Consider the following 22,366-nt stretch of genomic DNA (forward strand, 5'->3'; position numbering starts at 1 on the left):
GCGTTTGCCTTGCACGTGCTAACCTAGGACAGACCACGATTCGATCCCCCGGCGTCCCATATGGTCCCCAAAGCCAGGAGCAATTTCTGAATGCAGATCCAGGAGTAATCCCTGAGCATCACCGAGTGTGGTCCAAAAAGAAAGGAAGGAAAAAAAAAACCAAAGAAGTGCAATGCATGGGAGGCAGATTTCCCTCTCCAGAACTCATGCTGGGCAGCCCTGATTCTCAGGCTCCCTCCTTTTCCTGCTTTCCATTCACAAACCCGGTTTCTGAGAAGGGATGTTCAACTTCGTGCTTTTCGTCACCAACATCACTTAGCACTTAGCACAATGTCATGAAACAGGTCAACCCTAGGGGCCAGAGAGATAGCACAGTGGAAGGGTGTTTGCCTTGCAAGCGGCTGACCCAGGACAGACCCTAGTTCAATTCCCAGCTTCCCATATGATCCCCCAGCCTGCCAGGAGTGATTTCAAAGCGCAGAGCCAAAAGTAATCTCTGAGTGGAGCTGGGTGTGGCCCCAAAACCAAAACAACAACAACAAGAAAACCAAGTCAACCCTACAGACACTTCTGATTACTAAGCCAAGAGATAATCAAATCCATGGCAATGCTGCAAAGAGTTAACCTCTCACTCTTCTGAAAGTTCTAAAGGATAAAAGCATGGCTAATAAAAGGTTAAAATGAGTATCATCGAGATATGTGGGACCTTGGTTTTATTCTTTCCCCATTTCTGTAAACTTGGGATTGTATCGAGGTAGAATGTTTCCCTTTTCTAATAAGTAATAACACTAATCTCACCTGCTAATCCCACTTCCCTAAAACCTAAAATCCAACTTCCCTGTTTTTCTTCCCATTTCTTTCATTTGCTTTAAATTTGGTCTTCGCTTAAAATGATGGCACTTTTTGATTTTGCTTTTTGTTCCTCTGTCTTTAAATGTTACTCTCCTTGCATGATCTTCCATTTCCCGATAACCTCAGCCTCTGTTATTTAGACTGAACCTCACATCTGAATCATTATCTCTGCCCTTCCCCTAGTTTTAAGGTTCAAATTTACACTGAGTGAATTTGTTTTTAAGGTCAATGCTTTCCTTCCTTTTCTTCCTCTGCTTTTCTTCATGCATTTATCCTCATACACAGTTAAGTAGCCAACTGACTGTCAATCTTAGAAAAATCGCCCTGGGTACCCTGTGGCTAGCTACCAGAGTTGGGAAAGGATACAGGGAAGAGAGACCTATGAAGAGCTGCAGCAAATACATGGGTGACAGCCCAGAAAGAAAGCAATGGGAGGGGCCGGGCGGTGGCGCTGGAGGTAAGGTGCCTGCCTTACCTGCGCTAGCCTAGGAGACGGACCGCGGTTCGATCCCCCGGCGTCCCATATGGTCCCCCAAGCCAGGAGCGACTTCTGAGCGCATAGCCAGGAGTAACCCCTGAGCGTTACCGGGTGTGGCCCAAAAACCAAAAAAAAAAAAAAAAAAAAAAGAAAGCAATGGGAGTCAATAAAGGAGAAATAGAGGTTTGGCTTGGGGGACATACCCAGCTGTGCTCAGGACTTACTCCTGGCTTTGTGCTCAGGGAACCATATGGGGCATTGGGGATTGAAGCCAGATTAACCAAATGAAGACAAGCACCCTCCCACTGCCTGTCGCAGGTAAAAGAAAATCATGTGCTTCCAGATACTCATTCCTGCTACTTATTTCCAGATGAATTCTCAAGATTTTCAATTTAGGTTTCATAACATTTTGGCAGTTGAAGCATCCCAAACTGCCAGATTACCATCTAAAACTTCTAATTCAAGAATGAAAATGTAACTTAAAACTACTGTTAATTTCATATAGATGCTGGTGACAAAATTCTCTTGTAGTGATAAAAATTTTATGTAAAATATCAAGAAATGTGGATGTCAGTACAGTGCCATGCAGTCAATCACACAGGCTTAGAGCCAGATAAAGTGGGGTTGCTTCCTTGGTGGGCGCTTCTGTGTGGCCTGGAGGCACACCTCAAAACTCCAGAAGCCTCTGTTCCTTCAGTTAAAGTTGGAATCTGTCTGGGAAGCAGGGGCCGCAGTAATTAATTAGCACTTGAGCACTGCCAAGAGTGATTTCTGAGTGCACAGTCAGGAGTAACCCTTAAGTATCATCAGGAGTGACTCCCAAACTAAAGAAACCAACCAAAAACCCCAAATGTGCCTAAAAGGGTCCTCTAGGGATAATAGTGACATTATTAAATGGTACCACTACTCTGCAAAGTTGTTCGTTCAATATAAAAAAAGCCAATGCTGGGGACTGAACTCAAGACCTCACATACAAGTAAGTGCTCTCGACCACTAAGCTCCTTTACAGCCTAAAGTCCTAACTCTGAAAGTCAGGCATTGTCACTTAACAAAGACAGAAGCAGGGGTCCTCAAACTTTTTAAACAGGGGGCCAGTTCACTGTCCCTCAGATCATTGGAGGATCTGACTATAGTAAAAACAAAACTTATGAACGAATTCTTATGCACACTGCATATATCTTATTTTGCGATGAAGAAACAAAACAGATACAAATACAATATGTGGCCCGCAGGCCATAGTTTGAGGACCACTGGAATAGAGGGAACAAGGAAGGTCTAAGGCACTAGTCAGACAACTTACACACACTTGGCTCACTCACCTTCGATCACGGTGCCTATGTCTCGACGACTCGGAATAGCTGGCATATGAGGGGGAGTACTTGTGATGCTTCAGGGCAATGGAAATGTCCTTACTCTGAGCCAGAGAAGCAGACTGATTCTTCCTACAGATGAAAAGGAAAGGAAAACCAGGTAAATATTTGATGTCTCTAATAAGAGAAAAACACTCCCCATCACTAAGGATCTATCTTCAAAGTATAGAAACCAGTAAGTAACAAAGTACCCAATGAAAGGAATTTAACTGCAGAAAAGAAGAGGCAATGTTAAATTTTCTTCTACTATGAGAAATAAATACAAATCACCCCAAGTTTTGAGAAGTGGATAAAAATAACTTAAACTTGGTCTAGGGAGGGAGTACAGTGGTAGGGTGCTTGCCTTGCATGCAGCTAGTTTGGGTTTTATCTCTGAACCCCACATAGTGCGCTGAGCCTCAACAATCCCATTGCATCCTGCCTAACAAGTTCTCTAGGGGCCAGAGTGGTGGCGCAAGTGATAGGGCATTTGCCTTGCACGCAGCTAACCTACGGCGGACCCTGGTTCGATCCCCCAGTGTCCCAAATGGTCTCCTAAGCCAGGAGCAATTTTGAGTACAGAGCCAGGAGTAACCCCTGAGCGTCACTAGGTGTGGCCCAAAATAAAAATAAATAAATAAATAAATAGGAAGGAAGGAAGGAAGGAAGGAAGGAAGGAAGGAAGGAAGGAAGGAAGGAAGGAAGGAAGGAAGGAAGGAAGGAAGGAAGGAAGGAAGGAAGGAAGGAAGGAAGGAAGGAAGGAAGGAAGGAAGGAAGGAAGAAAGAAAGAAAGAAAGAAAGAAAGAAAGAAAGAAAGAAAGAAAGAAAGAAAGAAAGAAAGAAAGAAAGAAAGAAAGAAAGAAAGAAAGAAAGAAAGAAAGAAAGAAAGAAAGAGAAAAAGTTCCCTAAGGGGCCAGAGCACTAGAGACAGTGGGGAGGGCATTTGCCATGATGCAGTTATCTCAGGTTTGAGCTTTGGCGTCCCATGTGGTCCCGAGAGCATAGCCAGGAATGATTCCTGATTGTAGAGTCAGGAGTAACCCAAATACTGCTCAAAACCAAACAAATAAACTGCTCGAATGGCATTTCAGTGCTTCTAGAATAAACCTGAAAGACTTGAGAGGCTGCAAGGTAATTTCTCCGTTGTCCCTTCAGTCCTATGCTCTGCCTCCAGGTATAGATTTTTCCTCACTTCCTCTTCTGGCTCTGGCACACGCTAATCTTCTCATCCCTTACTCTTTACATCACCATCTCCTGGATTTTACTTGGGCAAACCTTCTCTGGTATCCATGCACCCAGACCTTCCCAGAGCTCCAGAGCTCCAGATCTAGGGGGTATCAGCTCTGCTGGCGAATGTGTATTCAGTGCCTCCAACTCAGTGCCTCCAACTCTACCAGACCACACGGCTATACTTCCAGTGCCCATACTAGGCCAAGACACTGACCAGGCAAACTGACATCCCAACAACTCTGCACACCTATCAGTCTCAGCTCTGCTCCGAAGCTGCTTCACGAGGTCAGATGAGGGTAGCCGTGGGGGGTCGTACAGTGCTGCCAGGGGTGCTCCAGTGGCACCAATGGTGCCTGTGATATGAGTTCGTGTCAGCTCTTCCATCTAAGTACAAACACAGATGTCAGGACAGGAACACCATAGGAACCGACACCATGGTGAATCAATGGTAAGGACATAATAAGTAAAATATTGAGGGGATGGAGAGATAGCACAGCGGTAGGGCATTTGCCTTGCACGCAGCCAATTCAGATCAGATGGTGGTTCGAATCCCGGCATCCCATATGGTCTCCCAAGCCTGCCAGGTGCGATTTCTGAGGGCAGAGTCAGGAGTAACCCTGAGCCCGCCACCACTGGGTGTGACCCAACAACCCCCCCACCCCGAAAAAAGCAAAATATTAAGCCCACTGAATCTCAACAGCTGTCTTTTAAAGTCTGCATGTCCAATTCTTGAGATGTCCCCAGCTGGAACAATCATACGATCAGAGAGAAAACCTACATGCCTCAATTGAACCACTAAATCAATAGTCTTTGAAGGACCAACCTAATCACCCACTCCCTCCTTTCCTCACCACTGACTACCATGCCAAGGACAATTCCTAATGGTGCAGCAAAGAGGAAGAATGACTCTTCGTGAGAATGAAACAGAGCAAGGGGCCTGTGATCCAGTGCACATACTAGAGTGCAAGTCTAACCTGGTGCAAGGCCCAGGTTTCATCTCTGGCATGACATGGCACTCTGAGCCCATAAACACCATAAACACCACTGAGTACAATCCCCCAAAACAAAAGTACAATTTAAGAAACTGGGATTTGGGGCCGGGTGGTGGCGCTGGAGGTAAGGTTCCTGCCTTGCCTGCGCTAGCCTAGGACGGACCGCGGTTCGATCCCCCGGCGTCCCATATGGTCCCCCAAGAAGCCAGGAGCAACTTCTGAGCGCATAGCCAGGAGTAACCCCTGAGCGTCACAGGGTGTGGCCCAAAAACCAAAAAAAAAAAAAAAAAAAAAAAAAGAAACTGGGATTGAGCATACCCTTCCTTTTGGCCTCTGCCCCAAGGTCCCCTTTCCAAACTGAGGGGAAGTCAGGCACTAAAGGGCAGATAACCAAGGCAGTCACCACAAAGGGCCCAGCCCGGCAGTGGCACATACCTGGCGGGCTGTGTTGGAGGGGAGTTGAGTTGCCTCACTGTGCTGCACTGCCACCCTGCTGGTCGCCTCTTGCAGTACCTCAGTGACATCCTTCTGGGACTTCATTGTCTGCTGTAAGGGCTCTGAGTGGACCTGTTCAGGAAAGAGGCATCAACATAGAAGCTAGAAAACAGACTCTCCTTAGCCCAAAGCTACTCTGGTCACTGCAACCACGTACTGGGACAAATATTTGTTCCAAATAGCACTTGAAAGATCCAGCATCCTAGGTGTCAGAGAGATGGAACAGTAGGTAGAGCTTTAGAAGCATTAGGAGCCCAGGTTTGACCCCTCAGATCCTATAGAATCCCCTGAGCCTGCCAGGTGTATTACCTTAGTGAAGAAGCAGGAGTAAGCCCTGAACATAGTTTGGTTTTGGATATATCCCCAAACAAACAAACAAAAAAGAAAGAAAACCCATTCTCATAGTTTGACTATTTCCTGCCTTCAGATCTGTAAGATAAATCTGAAGCCTTACAAATTACTGCAGAGGTCCCTAAAGTACAGCTCCCTGAATTGTGATTTTATGTGCTAAGAAACCAGAAATCGGAAACTACTCTGAACCCCCAATGCCACTCCAGCCTATATCAAGTCCCAGGAAATATGCCCAGATAGCCCAGGTCATGAAAGCTTTATCCTGAAAACCAGCCAATCCTAGGTTGAAGGAGTCAAATCATCTCAAAACTGCACACTGAGGCTGCCAGAACAAAGGCCAGCAGGCCACTCACCTGGGCTGCTCTGTTCCGAGTCTCCTCTAACTGTCGTTGGCATTCCAGAGCCTCTTGCTCGGCCTTCAACTTCAGCAGGGCCAGGTCCCTCTCATGGCGCTGCTGCTGAGCCTTCAACAGAAAAGAAGACCAATTATTCTAAAACTGATATCGTAAAACAGTGTAGTATAGCTATTGTATTGCAAGGATAAGATAGATACCAGTTTTGATCACTGGTGCTTCGTTAAAAAAACAACAACAACAACTTATTTTCTATCAAAAAAAGACAGAAAAATGTGAGAAAACAAAACATTTGAGAATTACCTTCCTCTTTTTTTCAGTCACACCTGGCAGTATTCAGGGGTTACTCCTGGCTCTACGCTCAGAAATCGCTCCTGGCAGGCTTGGGGGACCATACGGGATGCCAGGACTCAAACCACCGTCCTTCTGCATGCAAGGCAAACGCCCTACCTTCATGCTATCTCTCCGGCCCCTGAGAATTATCTTTCTGATGGTATTTCCTTCTTCGTATATGTCCATATAATTCCCAGGGGCCGCCCCAGACCCCTCTCAGACATACTTAAACAACAGGACCAGGCCAAAGGGTTGGTGCCTGCTCAAGCCCCAGGTGCTAGGAACCAGCATCACTGTACCAGCAGCATTGGTGACATGGCATCCAAGGCTAAATGCAGCAATACCTGTAGCTGTGCTGCCCATGGCTGAAAGCAGGTTGAATGCAGGCTAGGCTATGCACCACATCTGCTATCAAGCTTTTCTCAAAGACATTTCGATGTGCTGTAGAACAGACCCAGTTTTCTATGCAGCATGTTAAAGCTTAGGTGTTTCTTTCTCAAATTCATCACTAGTCTTTCTGATTTTTTTCATTACATATTCCAGTTGGAATTGCAATACTATTAACAGTCTTTTTTTTTTTTTTCCCTTGGGCCACACCCGGCGGTGCTCAGGGGTTACTCCTGGCTGTCTGCTCAGAAATAGCTCCTGGCAGGCACGGGGGACCATATGGGACACCGGGATTCGAACCAACCACCTTTGGTCCTGGATCGGCTGCTTGCAGGGCAAACACCGCTGTGCTATCTCTCCGGGCCCCTACTATTAACAGTCTAATCCCTCCAGTATCCTAACACCAAACCCACATCAGTGTCTGCTCCCCCCACACCAAGAGACCTATGGGCCACCCCCACCCTGATGAGTTTAAATAAAAGGGAAGGGAAAAAGAACAGCACAGTAAGCTCCAGGTGAAAGCCCCTGAGTACCTTTATGATTTGAGCCAAGGACACACTCTCCTGTTGAGCCAAGGAGATGCCGCGAACCCTTTCCACGTCGGCCAGCTGGCGTACCGACTCCTCAATGGCGCTCAGATAACTAAGTTCGGCTGTCAGCCGGTGCTGGAGGCCAGTGGGAGAGAAGCGCCGAGAACCTGCAGGCAAATGGGTCAGAAGCTGAAGACCACATGAAATGGCAGCTCAGTCCCTAAAACTAATGTCGGGAGTCTAAAATTGGAAAGAAACAAACTTCATAGGAAAGATGATGACTGCTTAGATGTGATTTTTGTGAGGAGGATGGGGGTTTGTTTGGTCTTTGGATCATACCCAGTGGTGGTTAAGGCTATTCCTGGCTCTGTGCTCATTCATGGATCACTCCTAACAGTACTTAGGGGACTAGATGTGATGTCCAGAATAAACTGGGCTCAGCAGCATGCAAAGCAGGCACCTTAGCCCCTGGACTACTTCTCTAGCCTGATATGTGGTTTTAATCACTATGTCCTGTGCATCTGTGTGCATGCATGTACACACAATTATATATATGTATATATACATATACATATATATATACATACATACGGGAACATGCTGTTTAAGTGTTTTCAAGCCCGCAAGATGGGAAAACAATCATGGACTCTCTCTTGCTTTTTAACATTTGCTTAACTATGTTTGACACTTCAAACAACAGTCACCTTCATGTGCCACAGGGCACCCTCGGCTGAGAGTCTGGGAACAATGACCCTGCTGGACCCAATTGCATGGGTACTTACCTGGTGACGCTGCCCGCTCTGATGTCGGCCTGCTGCCAGCCAGATCTGGGAAGGTGGCACCTGGGCCGAGTGTTGTGGGGGCTGAAGGCAGCATCACCGAAGACTTGGATCTTTCTTGTGAAGTTCCTGGGAGGTCAAAATGCAGTAATTTCTGGGAGCTTGGAGACAGGGGAGAAGTTGGAGTTTTCTGAGCTCTTCCCTTGTCTGATGACACGCTAAAGAATTTTGATTTATAAAGACATTAGAGAAAGGGAGAACACTTCAGGAATTGCTTGTTGACTTAGAAGAGAGCATGCATTACTCTACCCACATTCATTTCTAAAGCTATCAGTTATGCATTCAGTGACTTAACAGAGCCATTATGTGGGCCCCATAAAAACAAAACAGCAATAATAAAAAAACCAACCCTAGTCTAAACTATATAGTATGAGGCATTTGTCAGTTCTGGTTGGTTATGGATTCTGCTTTAGAATTTTTAACTTTGAGCGTTTGGTGTGATAATACAACAGGGAGGGAGCTTGCCTTGAACGTGGCCAACCTGAATTCAATCTCTGACATCCCACTTGGTTCCCCAAGCACTGACAGAAGTAATTCCTGAGTGTAGAGCCAGGAGTAACTCCTGAGCACTGCTAGGTATGGCCCCGAAACAAAAAAATAACTTTATTTAACTTTTCCATTTTATCAATACGATTATAAGTATCTCGGGACTGTGCAATAATGCAGCAGGTTGGCCTGTGTTCAATCTGTGGCAACTGATATGGTCCTCCCAACATCACCAAGAATAATTTCTGAGTGCAGAGCCAGGAGTAAACCCTGAACATTACCAGGTGTGGCCCCAAAACAAAACAAAACAAAAAATATCTAAGTATCTCTTATTTTTTTTATTTCAACAAAGAAATTGAAATTCCACCTAAAACTGTGCAAGTGGATTGTATAAAACATAACTGTATCTGACTCTGTACTCAAAGAAAATTTTCAAACAAAGATAGGGGCTGGGGGTCCAGAAGGATAGCACAGTGGTGTTTGCCTTGCAAGCAGCTGATCCAGGACCAAAGGTGGTTGGTTCGAATCCCGGTGTCCCATATGGTCCCCCGTGCCTGCCAGGAGCTATTTCTGAGCAGACAGGCAGGAGTAACCCCTGAGCACAGTCGTGTGTGGTCCAAAAACCAAAAGCCAAAAAAAAAAAAAAAAAATAGTGACAAGGACTAAAGAGTATGTATGTAAAGCATAACCTGATAAGCAACAGGCTAAGCACACCATGAATGGCATTAAAGAAAAAGCATGGGATGGGATTCCAAATGTGAGGTGTGTGATTTCAGATAGAAGCAGAAGATGCACTGAAATCAGGAAACAGCAGAGTCTTGTGGGAACCAAAACAAGGAGCTTGAACTTAAAATACACAACTAGACCCATTCTCAAAGGCACCATCACCAAAGTTCCCTGCAGAGGACAGGGGCCAGGTTAGAGAAGTAAGCCAACTGTGGTGGATGTATGTAGGAGAGAAAAAAGACTGGGCTTATAACTGTCCAGTGAAAGATGAACAATGTTCTAAAATTAAGGACTAGATGTCTAAGAGAAATGGTAGCCCACTCAGAGATGGCCACCATAGTGGATCCTATCGTCATTGAGGCTATAGAAATTCTAAATACCCCCCAAAAAAGCAAAAACAAAACAAAACAAAACCTAAATACCCAGTAAAATGCAAAATCACTGTACCTCACAGAGTGCCCAGAAAGATCCTCCAAAGTGTTATCTAAGTCGAGATTCTGCTCGAGGTCTTTAGCAGGGAGCCTGGTGCTGCTGCCTGAAGTCTTTCCCTGGTGAGAGCCACATTCTGAGCCCAAGTGCAGCCTGTCCTCGTCCAGAAGGGAACTGTGGGCACTTCCAGACAGTGAGTCCAGCCCTGGAAAGCAGCAGGACTTAGAGGGCTGATCCTGATCCCAGGATCAGGAGCTTCCTGTACCAAGTATCATATAACTGATAAAGCGAGCACAACTAAAGCATCTATATGTGACACTCATCCTTAGAGAGCACTTGTCACAGAGCATGCAGAACACTCCGAGTGTGTCCAGCACAACTAAAGGAGTGCTGGGACCACAGCCAAGCATGCCAGCACCCCATCCTGAAGCACAAGCTCTAGGAGACACCCCAACTAAAACATGTTTGAGCCCCAAATCCATACATGTTCAACCTGCAGTCCCAGTGACAACGGGGGGGGGGGGGGGCATAAATAAACTTAAAAAATTAGGAACACCGCAAAAAGCCACTGAGAAGATGCAACATCATTGCAGAGGGTTCTGCTTACACTCCATCTTGTCCTTCCTCCCTTTCTTCCCTTTCGAAGAGGAAGAAGATGGTGAGGATGCAGCTGACTGGGACCCCGAGGAACGCAGGGAGGTGACGTCGGTAGACATTCTGCTAGAATGATCCTCCTGGACACCTGTGCTGCTGCCAACACTGTTAACAAATTCATAGCATCAATGCAGTTGTATGGAGATACTGGACTGAAATTGCAATGAGAAGCTACTCAAAGATTCAGGGATGAGCTACATTAAGAGCAGCTGTCTACACTGACCTGGGGTAGTCACATCAAGGCTCTGTAGGCAGTGCTATTAGGGAAAGTCATTTCTTAGCCTCCTGGCACTTCCCAAGCCCCTCTGTGTTTGCAGAGTGGGGTGGGGGGGACTGTGCTAACCAACTTGGTCTCACCACATCATTGAATGCCATCAGACAGGCACTATTGCATTTCAGATCCAGAACCTGAGGGGCTGGGAGGGTAAATACTTGGCCCAAAGATAAACACCATGAGGCAGGAGAGTTGGGTGGGTAAGCTAGGCAGCCCCGCTACCACACTCTGACAAACCCTGGGCTATGCAGCCCAGACACAGGCTCAGCACGAGGTACCTGTCAGGATAGCAAATACCAAAGCTCCTGTGAACACTTTTTACTCCTGCTTTGTATTTCATTCTACCCTGCCAACACTTTCTTACTTAGGCTCAAGAGTTGATTTCCGGTCTGTCAAAGTCCCATTCCCTGAGGAGGATACAAAATCATCTTCATAGGAAGCACTGCTCAAAGGGCCAGGAACGGCAGTCAAAGGTCGGGGAGACCCCGGCGCTCCTCTCTCCAGCCTGTCTTCAAAGCCTATCAAGGGGAAGAATGGAAACATGTAGAGAGCAAAGATAAGGAAACCAGACAGGCCACCAGTGAGGAAAGCAACATGGATTTAGGAACTCCTGTCACTGCTTTCATACAAGACCATCATGAAATAGTCAAATCCTAATATTCTCGGTGAAGCAAGGTGATACCCAAACAGGGATCATGGGGACATGGGCACAATTCATTTGCCAAATAAGACATTTCCTATGCATGTGGGAACCAGACAATAGTATTCATAGCTGACTTGGGCTCAGTCTCACTGTTCCCAGGATATCCCCAGCTTAGGTGAGCAGAAGATGCATGAAACAGAGGGAGGTACTGGAAGGCACCTAATCTGTCATCAAGAAGAAAAACTGCAATATAAACTTCCAGGGTTACAAATTTAAGTGTTAGGGAGACAGAAAAGGGGCAGGACACATGCTGTCCATGTATGGGCTCCCAGTCCATTGGAGGGTCTAATCCAGTCCATTTCAGGGTTCCCCAACCAACACTGCAGTGACTGCTGGTCACTGCATCCTCAACACAGATGGCCCCATGGGGTTGTGGGCAGCACCTGAGTCCCATAAGAACTGCTTAGGGAGGCAAAAAAAAAAAAAAAAAAAAAAAAAAAAAGGGAAAACTTTAGACATAATTGTTTAGGGTAAATTCTTCACAACTTGGCTCCCTGACTCACAAATCACTGTATCAAAACATATACTTATCTTCCACTCAGGTTCTAAACTATGGAGAAAACGGGCATAGACCAATCCTAAATATCACCTGCCTGAGAACAATTTCTACCACTGACAAATCAACTAATATTTCTATGACAAAAACGGAAATAAAAATAACACAGGTAAAGATCAAATCACTAAGAATCTATTGGAAGACTGCAAACAATTTAAACAATGACCAGCAAGGAAAACAAGACACCTCTATAGCCACATAACAAGTCATCAGAAATCTCTCCATAAGTTTTGCCCTGTACAGATCCAGAACTTTGAGAGGACATAGGTACGATTTGGCTCACTTCTGCTTCTCACCTTTGCCATATAGTTGGTAGGACTTGGTGAAGATGTTAATGACACTATGAGGGCTTCCCTTGGCCAGTTCTTCCCATGGGCTTGTGCTTTGCTTGCTGCCACTCAGCTGGCCAAAGAGTGGTAAAAACTTTTCAGCTTCTTTCTGGAACTCTTTGATAGGATCATAAGCGTTTCTTTCCTCCGCACAAAACTCCTTGTCTTTTAAGATATCTGACACCTTTGGAAGTGGCCGGCTGGCCAGGCACCCCTCTTCTTCCAAGACACTCCCTTCGCTCAGCAGCAGCCCCTCACTGACCGACTCGGTACTGGACCCAAGGGACCGCTTGTTCTTGTCTGGAGAAGCGACCTGCATATCCAAGCTGGAGCTGTCCGCTGGCCTCTTGCACAGCTGGGCTAGCAGCCCTTCTGGTTTGGGCGCAGGAGACCTGATTCTGAGACTTGATATGGCACTGTGGGGCCTGATCACCTCAGGCAGTTTCTTAAACTCACTGAGGTTGCCCACGCCAGGAAGGTCATCCTCGAAAGTCGCATGAGATATACAGGTGCCCAGCATCTTCTGGATCCGGGCAGAGAACACATCTTCGGTGTCCTCTTTGACAGGTGGGCTCAGAGGCTTGCTCCAGGGCCGGTCCTCCTGGGGCACTGGGCCACCCACATATTCTGAGCTCCACACAGACCCATAGTTAATGTTGGCCCCGGCTAACTTCTTGGCTTCATTCTCAATCCGGCTGGACAATGAGGCCGCTGTGGCCTTCAGGGCTTCGATACGGTCAAATTTATTCTTATACTGACTGGCATTGGGCTTGAGCAAGGCGTCGGGAAGAGCAGCTGGTGAAGTCATGTAGGGTTGAGGGGTAAAAGTCAAAGGCCCAGAAACCACGTTGGGAATTTTCCGGGTTGGCAAAAGAGATTCTACATCCTGATGCAAGATTCCTCCATGCTCGAAACTCAAGAGTTGAGAGAGCAAACTTCCTGTGGCCCCAACAAGAGGCTGTGACTGTGGCTGGGACTGGGAGACTCGGGGGCTCAGTCGATCAGGCTGCACCCAGGTGGATCCCATCACATCCCGTCTGGAGACAAAGTCAAAAAATGTCACTTAATGCAGCAATGGTTCAGAGAGCTGCCAGCAATTGCTAAAAGTCATGATTTTTCCCCAACCTAAAAGCACAGCCAATGCCAACAAACCTGAGAACATTAGAAACGAAAACACAACCCAGCAAGGAGAGAGAGGCCCTATTTAATACTTTTTGGGTCATACCCAGCAGCGCTCAGGGGCTTACTCCTGGCTCTACCAGTGTTCCCAGGTTCCCTCCCCTAGATCTCCTTACCCCAAGCCAGCCTTCTTGACAGGCAGCTTTTTGAGTTTGGTTGTTCAAGTTTGGGTCTCATGATTCAGTGTTATTGCCTCTGTGGCATGGACATTTATCGCTGTCCTTAACTCACTGCTATTGATAAAGTGGATGGCTGGCACACAGGAGCGATTAAGGTCTTACTTGACTCTATGCAGTCCTTTTTGTCTCCCCATTCTCTACCAGTAACAGAGCACCTGCCTGATAAATAGCATTCTAGGGGCTGAAGGCACAGCTCAGGGGGGAGGACATTTGCGTTACTGATCTGGGTTCAATCCCCAGCATCTTATATGGTCCCTGAGTAAGCCAGGTGTGAGAAAGGAAGGAAGGGAAGGAGGGAGGGGAGGGAAAATCAGCACTGTATGGAGAGGAGGAGAGAAGAATCAGATGAGAGTCAATGTGGGGGCAATCTGTCTCTGCTCCCATTTACAACCTAAAAAAATACTGTGAAACTTCACATCTTAGGAGACTGTGAAATAGGAATATATTGACAGCATCTAACTTGAGGAAGTACAAGGAATAAATAAGCAAATACTTTTTTCTTAGTTCTTGAGCTATACCCAATGATGCTCAGAGGTTATTCCTGACTGCAGTCAGGAATCACTCTTGGTGGTACTCAGAGAGCCATAAGGAATGTGAGGGATCGGGGATCAAACCCAGGTTGGCCATGTCAAGGCAAACACTTTTACCTGCTGGTCCACATTGAAAATATTTTCGATCAGGGATTAGAATCTAAAAAGTTCTCAATAAGATTCAGGAGCTACCCAGCGAGCCAGTGAGTGAGTGAGAAATGGCTGCATGTGGGGGTTTTCAGGCAGAGTGCTGATTGCTCTACCTGCAGAGTCTCCACCAGGCTGTGCTTCTTCTGAGGAACTGAGCACCGGAAGGGAGCCCTGTCCTACCCTTCTCTGTCTTTCCTGAACTCTGGAAGCTCTCCTCAGAGCCCTGGGAAGCGAACCCCAAAGAAACTACATTCGGAAGCTACCCAGCGAGCCAGTGAGTGAGTGAGAAATGGCTGCATGTGGGGGTTTCCAGGCAGAGTGCTGAGTGCTCTACCTGCAGAGTCTTCACCCGGCTGTGCTTCTTCTGAGGAAACTGAGCACCGGAAGGGAGCCCTGTCCTACTCTTCTCTGTCTTTCCTGAACTCTGGAAGGTCTCCTCAGAGCCCTGGGAAGCGAACCCCAAAGAAACTACATTCGGGAGCTACCCAGCGAGCCAGTGAGTGAGTGAGAAATGGCTGCATGTGGGGGTTTTCAGGCAGAGTGCTGATTGCTCTACCTGCAGAGTCTCCACCGGGCTGTGCTTCTTCTGAGGAACTGAGCACCGGAAGGGAGCCCTGTCCTACCCTTCTCTGTCTTTCCTGAACTCTGGAAGCTCTCCTCAGAGCCCTGGGAAGCGAACCCCAAAGAAACTACATTCGGAAGCTACCCAGCAAGCCAGTGAGTGAGTGAGTGAGAAATGGCTGCATGTGGGGGTTTCCAGGCAGAGTACTGATTGCTCTACCTGCAGAGTCTCCACCGGGCTGTGCTTCTTCTGAGGAACTGAGCACCAGAAGGGAGCCCTGTCCTACCCTTCTCTGTCTTTCCTGAACTCTGGAAGCTCTCCTCAGAGCCCTGGGAAGCGAACCCCAAAGAAACTACATTTGGAAGCTACCCAGCGAACCAGAAACTGAGCACCTGAAGGGAGCCCTGTCCTACTCTTCTCTGTCTTTCCTGAACTCTGGAAGCTCTCCTCAGAGCCCTGGGAAGCGAACCCCAAAGAAACTACATTCGGGAGCTATCCAGCGAGCCAGTGAGTGAGTAAGAAATGGCTGGATGTGGGGGTTTCCAGGCAGAGTGCTGATTGCTCTACCTGCAAAGTCTCCACCCGGCTGTGCTTCTTCTGAGGAAACTGAGCACCGGAAGGGAGCCCTGTCCTACCCTTCTCTGTCTTTCCTGAACTCTGGAAGGTCTCAGAGCCCTGGGAAGCGAACACCAAAGAAACTACATTCGGAAGCTACCCAGCGAGCCAGTGACTCTCCTCAGAGTCCTGGGAAGTGAACCCCAAAAATACAGCATTCTGAAGCTGCCCAGCGAGTGAGTGAAAACTACGCCTGACCAGTGGGGCCCGACTGTGAAAAACTGTGAGTGCTGCCTGTGTGTGTCTCTCTGCTATCCTGTTGCGTGAACCTCCTGAGAGTGGGCTGAAAAGAGGCTCCAGAAGGCACTTAGCTCCACTTCGCTACGCAGCCGTGCGCTCTTTCTAAAAAAAAGAACACCATCACAAGAAGAAAAAAACCACACTAAGAACTGTGCTGGATCACAGAAGCAAGAATTTCTCTCCAGACTGTCTTCTCTGCTGCGTGCTTGGGCCTAAGATTTGATCCTGTGTGAGGCTTCATCCACGGAGGACTCCCCTACCTTGGAGGCAAGTCGGCCCATCCAGAAAGGGCGGAGCCAGAGAAGTGTGTTGCCTGCATCATATAACCAATGAATACCACCACAACATGTAGAAAAACCCACAATACAATTGTGACAATGGGGAAACAACGCAGGCCAGCATCAGACATAGAGAATGAAGATGACAATTCTGATGACCAGTTAACGACCAACCAACTAATCAATCTCTCAGATAAGGACTTTAGAGTAGCAATATGGAATATACTCAAAGAACTCAAAGAAACCATGAATAGAATAGAACAGAACACTAATAAGAATCAAGAAAATATGAAGACAGAAATCACAAAACTCCAAACTGAAATAACATGTCAAATAACAGGCCTGAAAAAATCAGTAAACGAAGTGAATGACAAAATGGATAAGCTCTGGGACAGGGTATCAGAAGCTGAGAATAGACTTGGTGCTGTGGAAGATGAGATACATAACAATTCCATACAACAGGAGAGATTGGAAAAAAAACTTAAAACAAATGAACAGACAATGGAAAAATTAGTCAAAGAATGGGAACAGATGAAAATAGAGGTCTATGATAAGATCAACAGAAACAACTTGGGGGCCGGGCGGTGGCGCTAAAGGTAAGGTGCCTGCCTTGCCTGCGCTAGCCTTGGGCGGACCGCGGTTCGATCCCCCGGTGTCCCATATGGTCCCCCAAGCCAGGAGCAACTTCTGAGCACATAGCCAGGAGTAACCCCTGAGCGTTACCGGGTGTGGCCCAAAAACCAAAAAAAAAAAAAAAAAAAAACAGAAACAACTTAAGAATCATTGGAGTCCCAGAGACCCAAGAAGAAAATTTCCAGGAAGAATCAACGGTCAAGAACATCATTAAAGAGAAACTCCCAGAGCTAAAGAATATATGTGATCAAATCCTGCATGCTCGAAGAGTACCAACCAAAAGAGACCCAAGAAAAACCACCCCAAGACACATCCTAGTCACAATGACAAATCCCACAGATAGAGACAGAATTCTGAAAACAGCAAGATCAAAAGGGGAAATTACATTCAAGCAAGCATCCTTGAGATTTACAGCAGACCTGTCACCAGAAACACTAAATGCCAGAAAGCAGTGGTGGGATATTGTGACAAGACTGAATGAAATGAATGCTTCACCTAGAATACTGTACCCAGCAAAACTCACTTTCCGGTTTGACGGAAGAATACATGGTTTCACAGACAAAAAACAGCTCAGAAACTTTACAGACTCAAAACCAGTCTTAAGAGAAAAACTGAAAGACCTAATCTAAGACAAGACTGACCAAAAGACACACCAAATTTCGATATAAAGATGGCATTAAATCCCAGGACAATTCTTTCTCTCAACGTCAATGGACTAAATGCACCAGTTAAGAGACACAGAGTGGCTAAATGGATCAAAAAACTCAATCCAACCTTCTGCTGCCTACAAGAAACGCACCTGAATAGTCAGAACAAACATAGACTCAAAATAAAAGGCTGGAGAAAAGTTATCCAAGCAAACAACACCCATAAAAAAGCTGGAGTGGCCATACTAATATCAGATAATGCAAACTTTATACTCAGGAAGGTTGTAAGGGACAAAGATGGATATTTTATATTAATCAAGGGGTATGTAGAGCAGGAAGAAATAACTCTCCTAAACATATATGCACCAAATGAGGGGCCAGCAAAATATTTCAAACAACTGTTGACAAATCTGAAAAACAATATCAATAACAACACAATAATTGTGGGGGACCTCAACACTGCTTTGTCAACACTGGATAGGTCAACCAGACTGAAACCCAACAAGAATATACTAGACCTGAGGAGAGAAATGGAAGAAAGAGGCCTAGTGGATATATATAGGACACTCCATCCCCAGAAACCTGGATACACATTCTTCTCCAATGTACATGGGACATTCTCCAGGATAGACTACATGCTGGCACATAAAACATACCTCCATAATATCAAGAGGATAGAAATTTTGCAGACTACCTTCGCTGACCACAAGGCTCTGAAATTATTTGTGAATTCCAAAGGGACTCAGAAGAAAAACTTTAACACCTGGAAGTTAAACAGCCTCATACTCAATAACCAGTGGGTCCGAGATGAAATCAAGAAGGAAATCAAAAGGTTCCTGGAAACAAATGACAATAAAGACACAAACTATCAGAACTTATGGGACACAGCAAAAGCAGTACTGAGAGGAAAATTTATAGCTTTGCAAGCACACATCAGGAAGGAAGAAGGAGCTTACCTGAGTAGCTTAATGACACAGCTACTAGAACTAGAAAGTACTCAACAAAAGGACCCAAAAATAGGAAGACAGAAGGAAATAACAAAGCTGAGAGCAGAAATCAACGAAGTGGAAACCCAAAAAACAATCCGAAAGATCAACGAAAGCAGAAGTTGGTTCTTCGAAAAAATAAACAAGATTGATAGACCACTGGCAAACCTAACAAAGAAAGAGAGAGAGAGAAACTTGATAACTCGTATTAGGAATGAAAAAGGAGAGATCACTACTGATATGACAGAGATTCAAAGGGTAATCAGAAACTACTTTGAAAAACTCTATGCCACTAAAAATGAGAACCTGGAAGAAATGGATAAATTCTTGGACTCTTATAATCTTCCACGGTTGAAAGAAGAGGATGTAGCATATCTAAACACCCCCATCACCATTGATGAAATAAAAATGGTAATCAAAAGTCTGCCCAAAAACAAAAGCCCAGGCCCAGATGGATTCACTAATGAATTCTATCAAACTTTCCAAGAGGAACTACTACCAATCCTGGCAAGACTCTTTCATGAAATTGAACAAGTGGAAACACTCCCAAATAGCTTTTATGAAGCCAACATCACCTTGATACCTAAACCAGACAGAGATGCTACGAAAAAAGAAAATTACAGACCAATATCGCTGATGAATGCAGATGCAAAGATCCTCAACAAAATCCTGGCAAATAGGATTCAATACCTCATTAAGAAGATCATCCACTACGATCAAGTAGGTTTCATCCCAGGAATGCAAGGATGGTTTAACATCCGTAAGTCTATCAACATAATACACAACATCAACAACAAGAAAAATAAAAACCACATGATTATATCAATAGATGCAGAGAAAGCATTTGACAAGGTCCAACACCCATTCTTGATCAAAACTCTCAGCAAGATGGGAATGGAAGGAACCTTTCTCAATATAGTTAAGGCCATCTACCACAAGCCAGTGGCAAATATTATCCTCAATGGAGAAAAACTAAAAGCCTTCCCTCTAAATTCTGGCACAAGACAAGGCTGTCCTCTCTCACCACTCCTATTCCTAGCACTGGAAGTACTTGCTATAGCGATTAGGCAAGAAAAAGATATCAAGGGAATCCAGATAGGAAAGAAGAAGTCAAGCTCTCACTGTTTGCAGATGACATGATGCTCTACTTAGAAAACCCTAAAGACTCTACCAAAAAGTTTCTAGAAACAATAGATTCATATAGCAAGGTGGCAGGCTACAAAATTAACACACAAAAATCAATGGCCTTTCTATACACCAATAGTAATAAGGAAGAAATAGACATTAAGAAAACAACCCCATTCACAATAGTGCCACACAAACTCAAATATCTTGGAATCAACTTGACTAAAAATGTGAAAGACCTATACAAAGAAAACTATAAAACTCTGCTCCAAGAAATAAGAGAGGACACGCGGAAATGGAAACACATGCCCTGCTCGTGGATTGGCAGGATTAACATCATCAAAATGGCAATACTCCCCAAGGCGTTATACAGATTCAACGCTATCCCTCTAAAGATACCTATGACATTCTTCAAAGAGGTAGATCAGGCACTTTTGAAATTTGTTTGGAACAATAAACACCCTAGAATAGCTAAAGCAATCATTGGGAAAAAGAATATGGGAGGAATTACTTTCCCCAACTTTAAACTTTACTACAAAGCAATAGTTATCAAAACAGCATGGTATTGGAATAAGGACAGACCCTCAGATCAGTGGAATAGGCTTGAATACTCAGAAAATGTTCCCCAGACATACAATCACCTAATTTTTGATAAAGGAGCAGGAAATCCTAAATGGAGCAAGGAAAGCCTCTTCAACAAGTGGTGTTGGCACAACTGGCTAGCCACTTGCAAAAAATTGAACTTAGACCCCCAGCTAACATCATGTACGAAGGTAAAATCCAAATGGATTAAAGACCTCGATATCCGACCCCAAACCATAAGATATATAGAACAACACATAGGCAAAACTCTCCAGGACATTGAGACTTCAGGCATCTTCAAGGAGGAAACTGCACTCTCCAAGCAAGTGAAAACAGAGATTAACAGATGGGAATATATTAAGTTGAGAAGCTTCTGCACCTCAAAGGAAATAGTGCCCAGGATACAAGAGCCACCCACTGAGTGGGAGAATCTATTCACCCAATACCCATCAGACAAAGGGCTAATCTCCAAAATATACAAGGCACTGACAGAAATTTACAAGAAAAAAACACCTAATCCCATCAAAAAATGGGGAGAAGAAATGAACAGACACTTTGACAAAGAAGAAATACAAATGGCCAAAAGACACATGAAGAAATGCTCCACATCACTAATCATCAGAGAGATGCAAATCAAAACAACAATGAGATACCACCTCACACCACAGAGAATGGCACACATCACAAAGAATGAGAACAAACAGTGCTGGCGGGGATGTGGAGAGAAAGGAACCCTTATCCACTGCTGGTGGGAATGCCGTCTAGTTCAACCTTTATGAAAAGCAATATGGAGATTCCTCCAAAAACTGGAAATCGAGCTCCCATACGATCCAGCTATACCACTCCTAGGAATATACCCTAAGAACACAAAAATACAATACAAAAATCCCTTCCTTACACCTATATTCATTGCAGCACTATTTACCATAGCAAGACTCTGGAAACAACCAAGATGCCCTTCAACAGACGAATGGCTAAAGAAACTGTGGTACATATACACAATGGAATATTATGCAGCTGTCAGGAGGGATGAAGTCATGAAATTTTCCTATACATGGATGTACACAGAATCTATTATGCTGAGTGAAATAAGTCAGAGAGAGAGAGAAAAACGCAGAATGGTCTCACTCATCTATGGGTTTTAAGAAAAATGAAAGACATTCTTGCAATAATAAATTTCAGACACAAAAGAGAAAAGAGCTGGAAGTTCCAGCTCACCTCAGGAAGCTCACCACAAAGAGTGATGAGTTTAGTTAGAGAAATAACTACATTTTGAACTGTCCTAATATTGAGAATGTATGAGGGAAATGTAGAGCCTGTTTAGGGTACAGGCGGGGGTTGGGTGGGGAGGAGGGAGATTTGGGACTTGGGTGATGGGAATGTTGCACTGGTGATGGGTGGTGTTCCTTTTATGACTGAAACCCAAACACAATCATGTATGTAATCAAGGTGTTTAAATAAAAAAAATAAATAAAACTAGGATTTCTATCAAAAAAAAAAAAAAAGTTCTCAATAAATATTTTTTCACCAATACTGTTCTTGGGGCAGATAAGAAGGGGAAGAGAATAATGTATGTTAACCCAATATTAAAAAAGTGATTTGAAATTTTTTTTTGTTTTGCTTTTGGGCCACACTAGGCGATGCTCAGGGGTTACTCATGGCTCTGTCCTCAAAAATCGCTCCTGGCAGGCTCAGGAATCAATACCAAGTCTGTCCTATGTGAGCTGCATGTAAGCAATTGCCCTACCACTGTGCTATCCCTCTGGCCCAAAAAGTAATCTGATTTTTTTTTTTTTTGGTTTTTGGGTCACACCCGGCGGTGCTCAGAGGTTACTCCTGGCTGTCTGCTCAGAAATAGCTCCTGGCAGGCACGGGGGACCATATGGGACACCGGGATTCAAACCAACCACCTTTGGTCCTGGATCGGCTGCTTGCAAGGCAAACACCGCTGTGCTATCTCTCCGGGCCCAAGTAATCTGATTTTTACTTGTGCCTTCCCAAATCTCAAAATCTCTCTTTCCACAAATGATTACTGTCAAAGATAATTTATGACCACATAATCTTGAAATCACCTGAATGCACTATCTATTTCATTTTTTTGAAAAAAAAAAAAAAAAAAAAAAAAAACGTATTACAAACAGCAAAAACAATTCTTAAGAAAATCTAAGACAAAATGAGTCACAATTCCTCAAATTTCAACCAACACGGACTGTTTGGTGCACAGAAAGGGAGATCACTTCTATCTGCACTTGATTCCCCAGAGGCTCAACTCCTACACAGGCATAAAGTCTATATCAAAACTGAATAAGGGGGG

At 45.0% G+C, this 22,366-nt stretch overlaps 1 protein-coding gene across 1 annotated transcript in view; it reads right to left on the minus strand.

The window, feature by feature from the left end:
• The window catches only part of CEP350 (centrosomal protein 350), a 91,685-nt gene that overhangs the window by 43,749 nt on the left and 25,570 nt on the right, over nucleotides 1-22,366 (minus strand). Inside the window, exons 11-20 of the mRNA XM_049776645.1 lie at nucleotides 12,314-13,383; nucleotides 11,123-11,276; nucleotides 10,438-10,580; nucleotides 9,849-10,035; nucleotides 8,133-8,347; nucleotides 7,354-7,517; nucleotides 6,101-6,211; nucleotides 5,337-5,468; nucleotides 4,157-4,293; nucleotides 2,650-2,772 (exon numbers count right to left, since the gene is read on the minus strand). Coding sequence (XP_049632602.1) covers nucleotides 2,650-2,772; nucleotides 4,157-4,293; nucleotides 5,337-5,468; nucleotides 6,101-6,211; nucleotides 7,354-7,517; nucleotides 8,133-8,347; nucleotides 9,849-10,035; nucleotides 10,438-10,580; nucleotides 11,123-11,276; nucleotides 12,314-13,383 — 2,436 coding nt within the window. The remainder of the gene's footprint in view (nucleotides 1-2,649; nucleotides 2,773-4,156; nucleotides 4,294-5,336; nucleotides 5,469-6,100; nucleotides 6,212-7,353; nucleotides 7,518-8,132; nucleotides 8,348-9,848; nucleotides 10,036-10,437; nucleotides 10,581-11,122; nucleotides 11,277-12,313; nucleotides 13,384-22,366) is intronic.

This window comes from Suncus etruscus, chromosome 7, assembly GCF_024139225.1.
Source record: "Suncus etruscus isolate mSunEtr1 chromosome 7, mSunEtr1.pri.cur, whole genome shotgun sequence".
NCBI classification, from domain to species: domain Eukaryota; kingdom Metazoa; phylum Chordata; class Mammalia; order Eulipotyphla; family Soricidae; genus Suncus; species Suncus etruscus.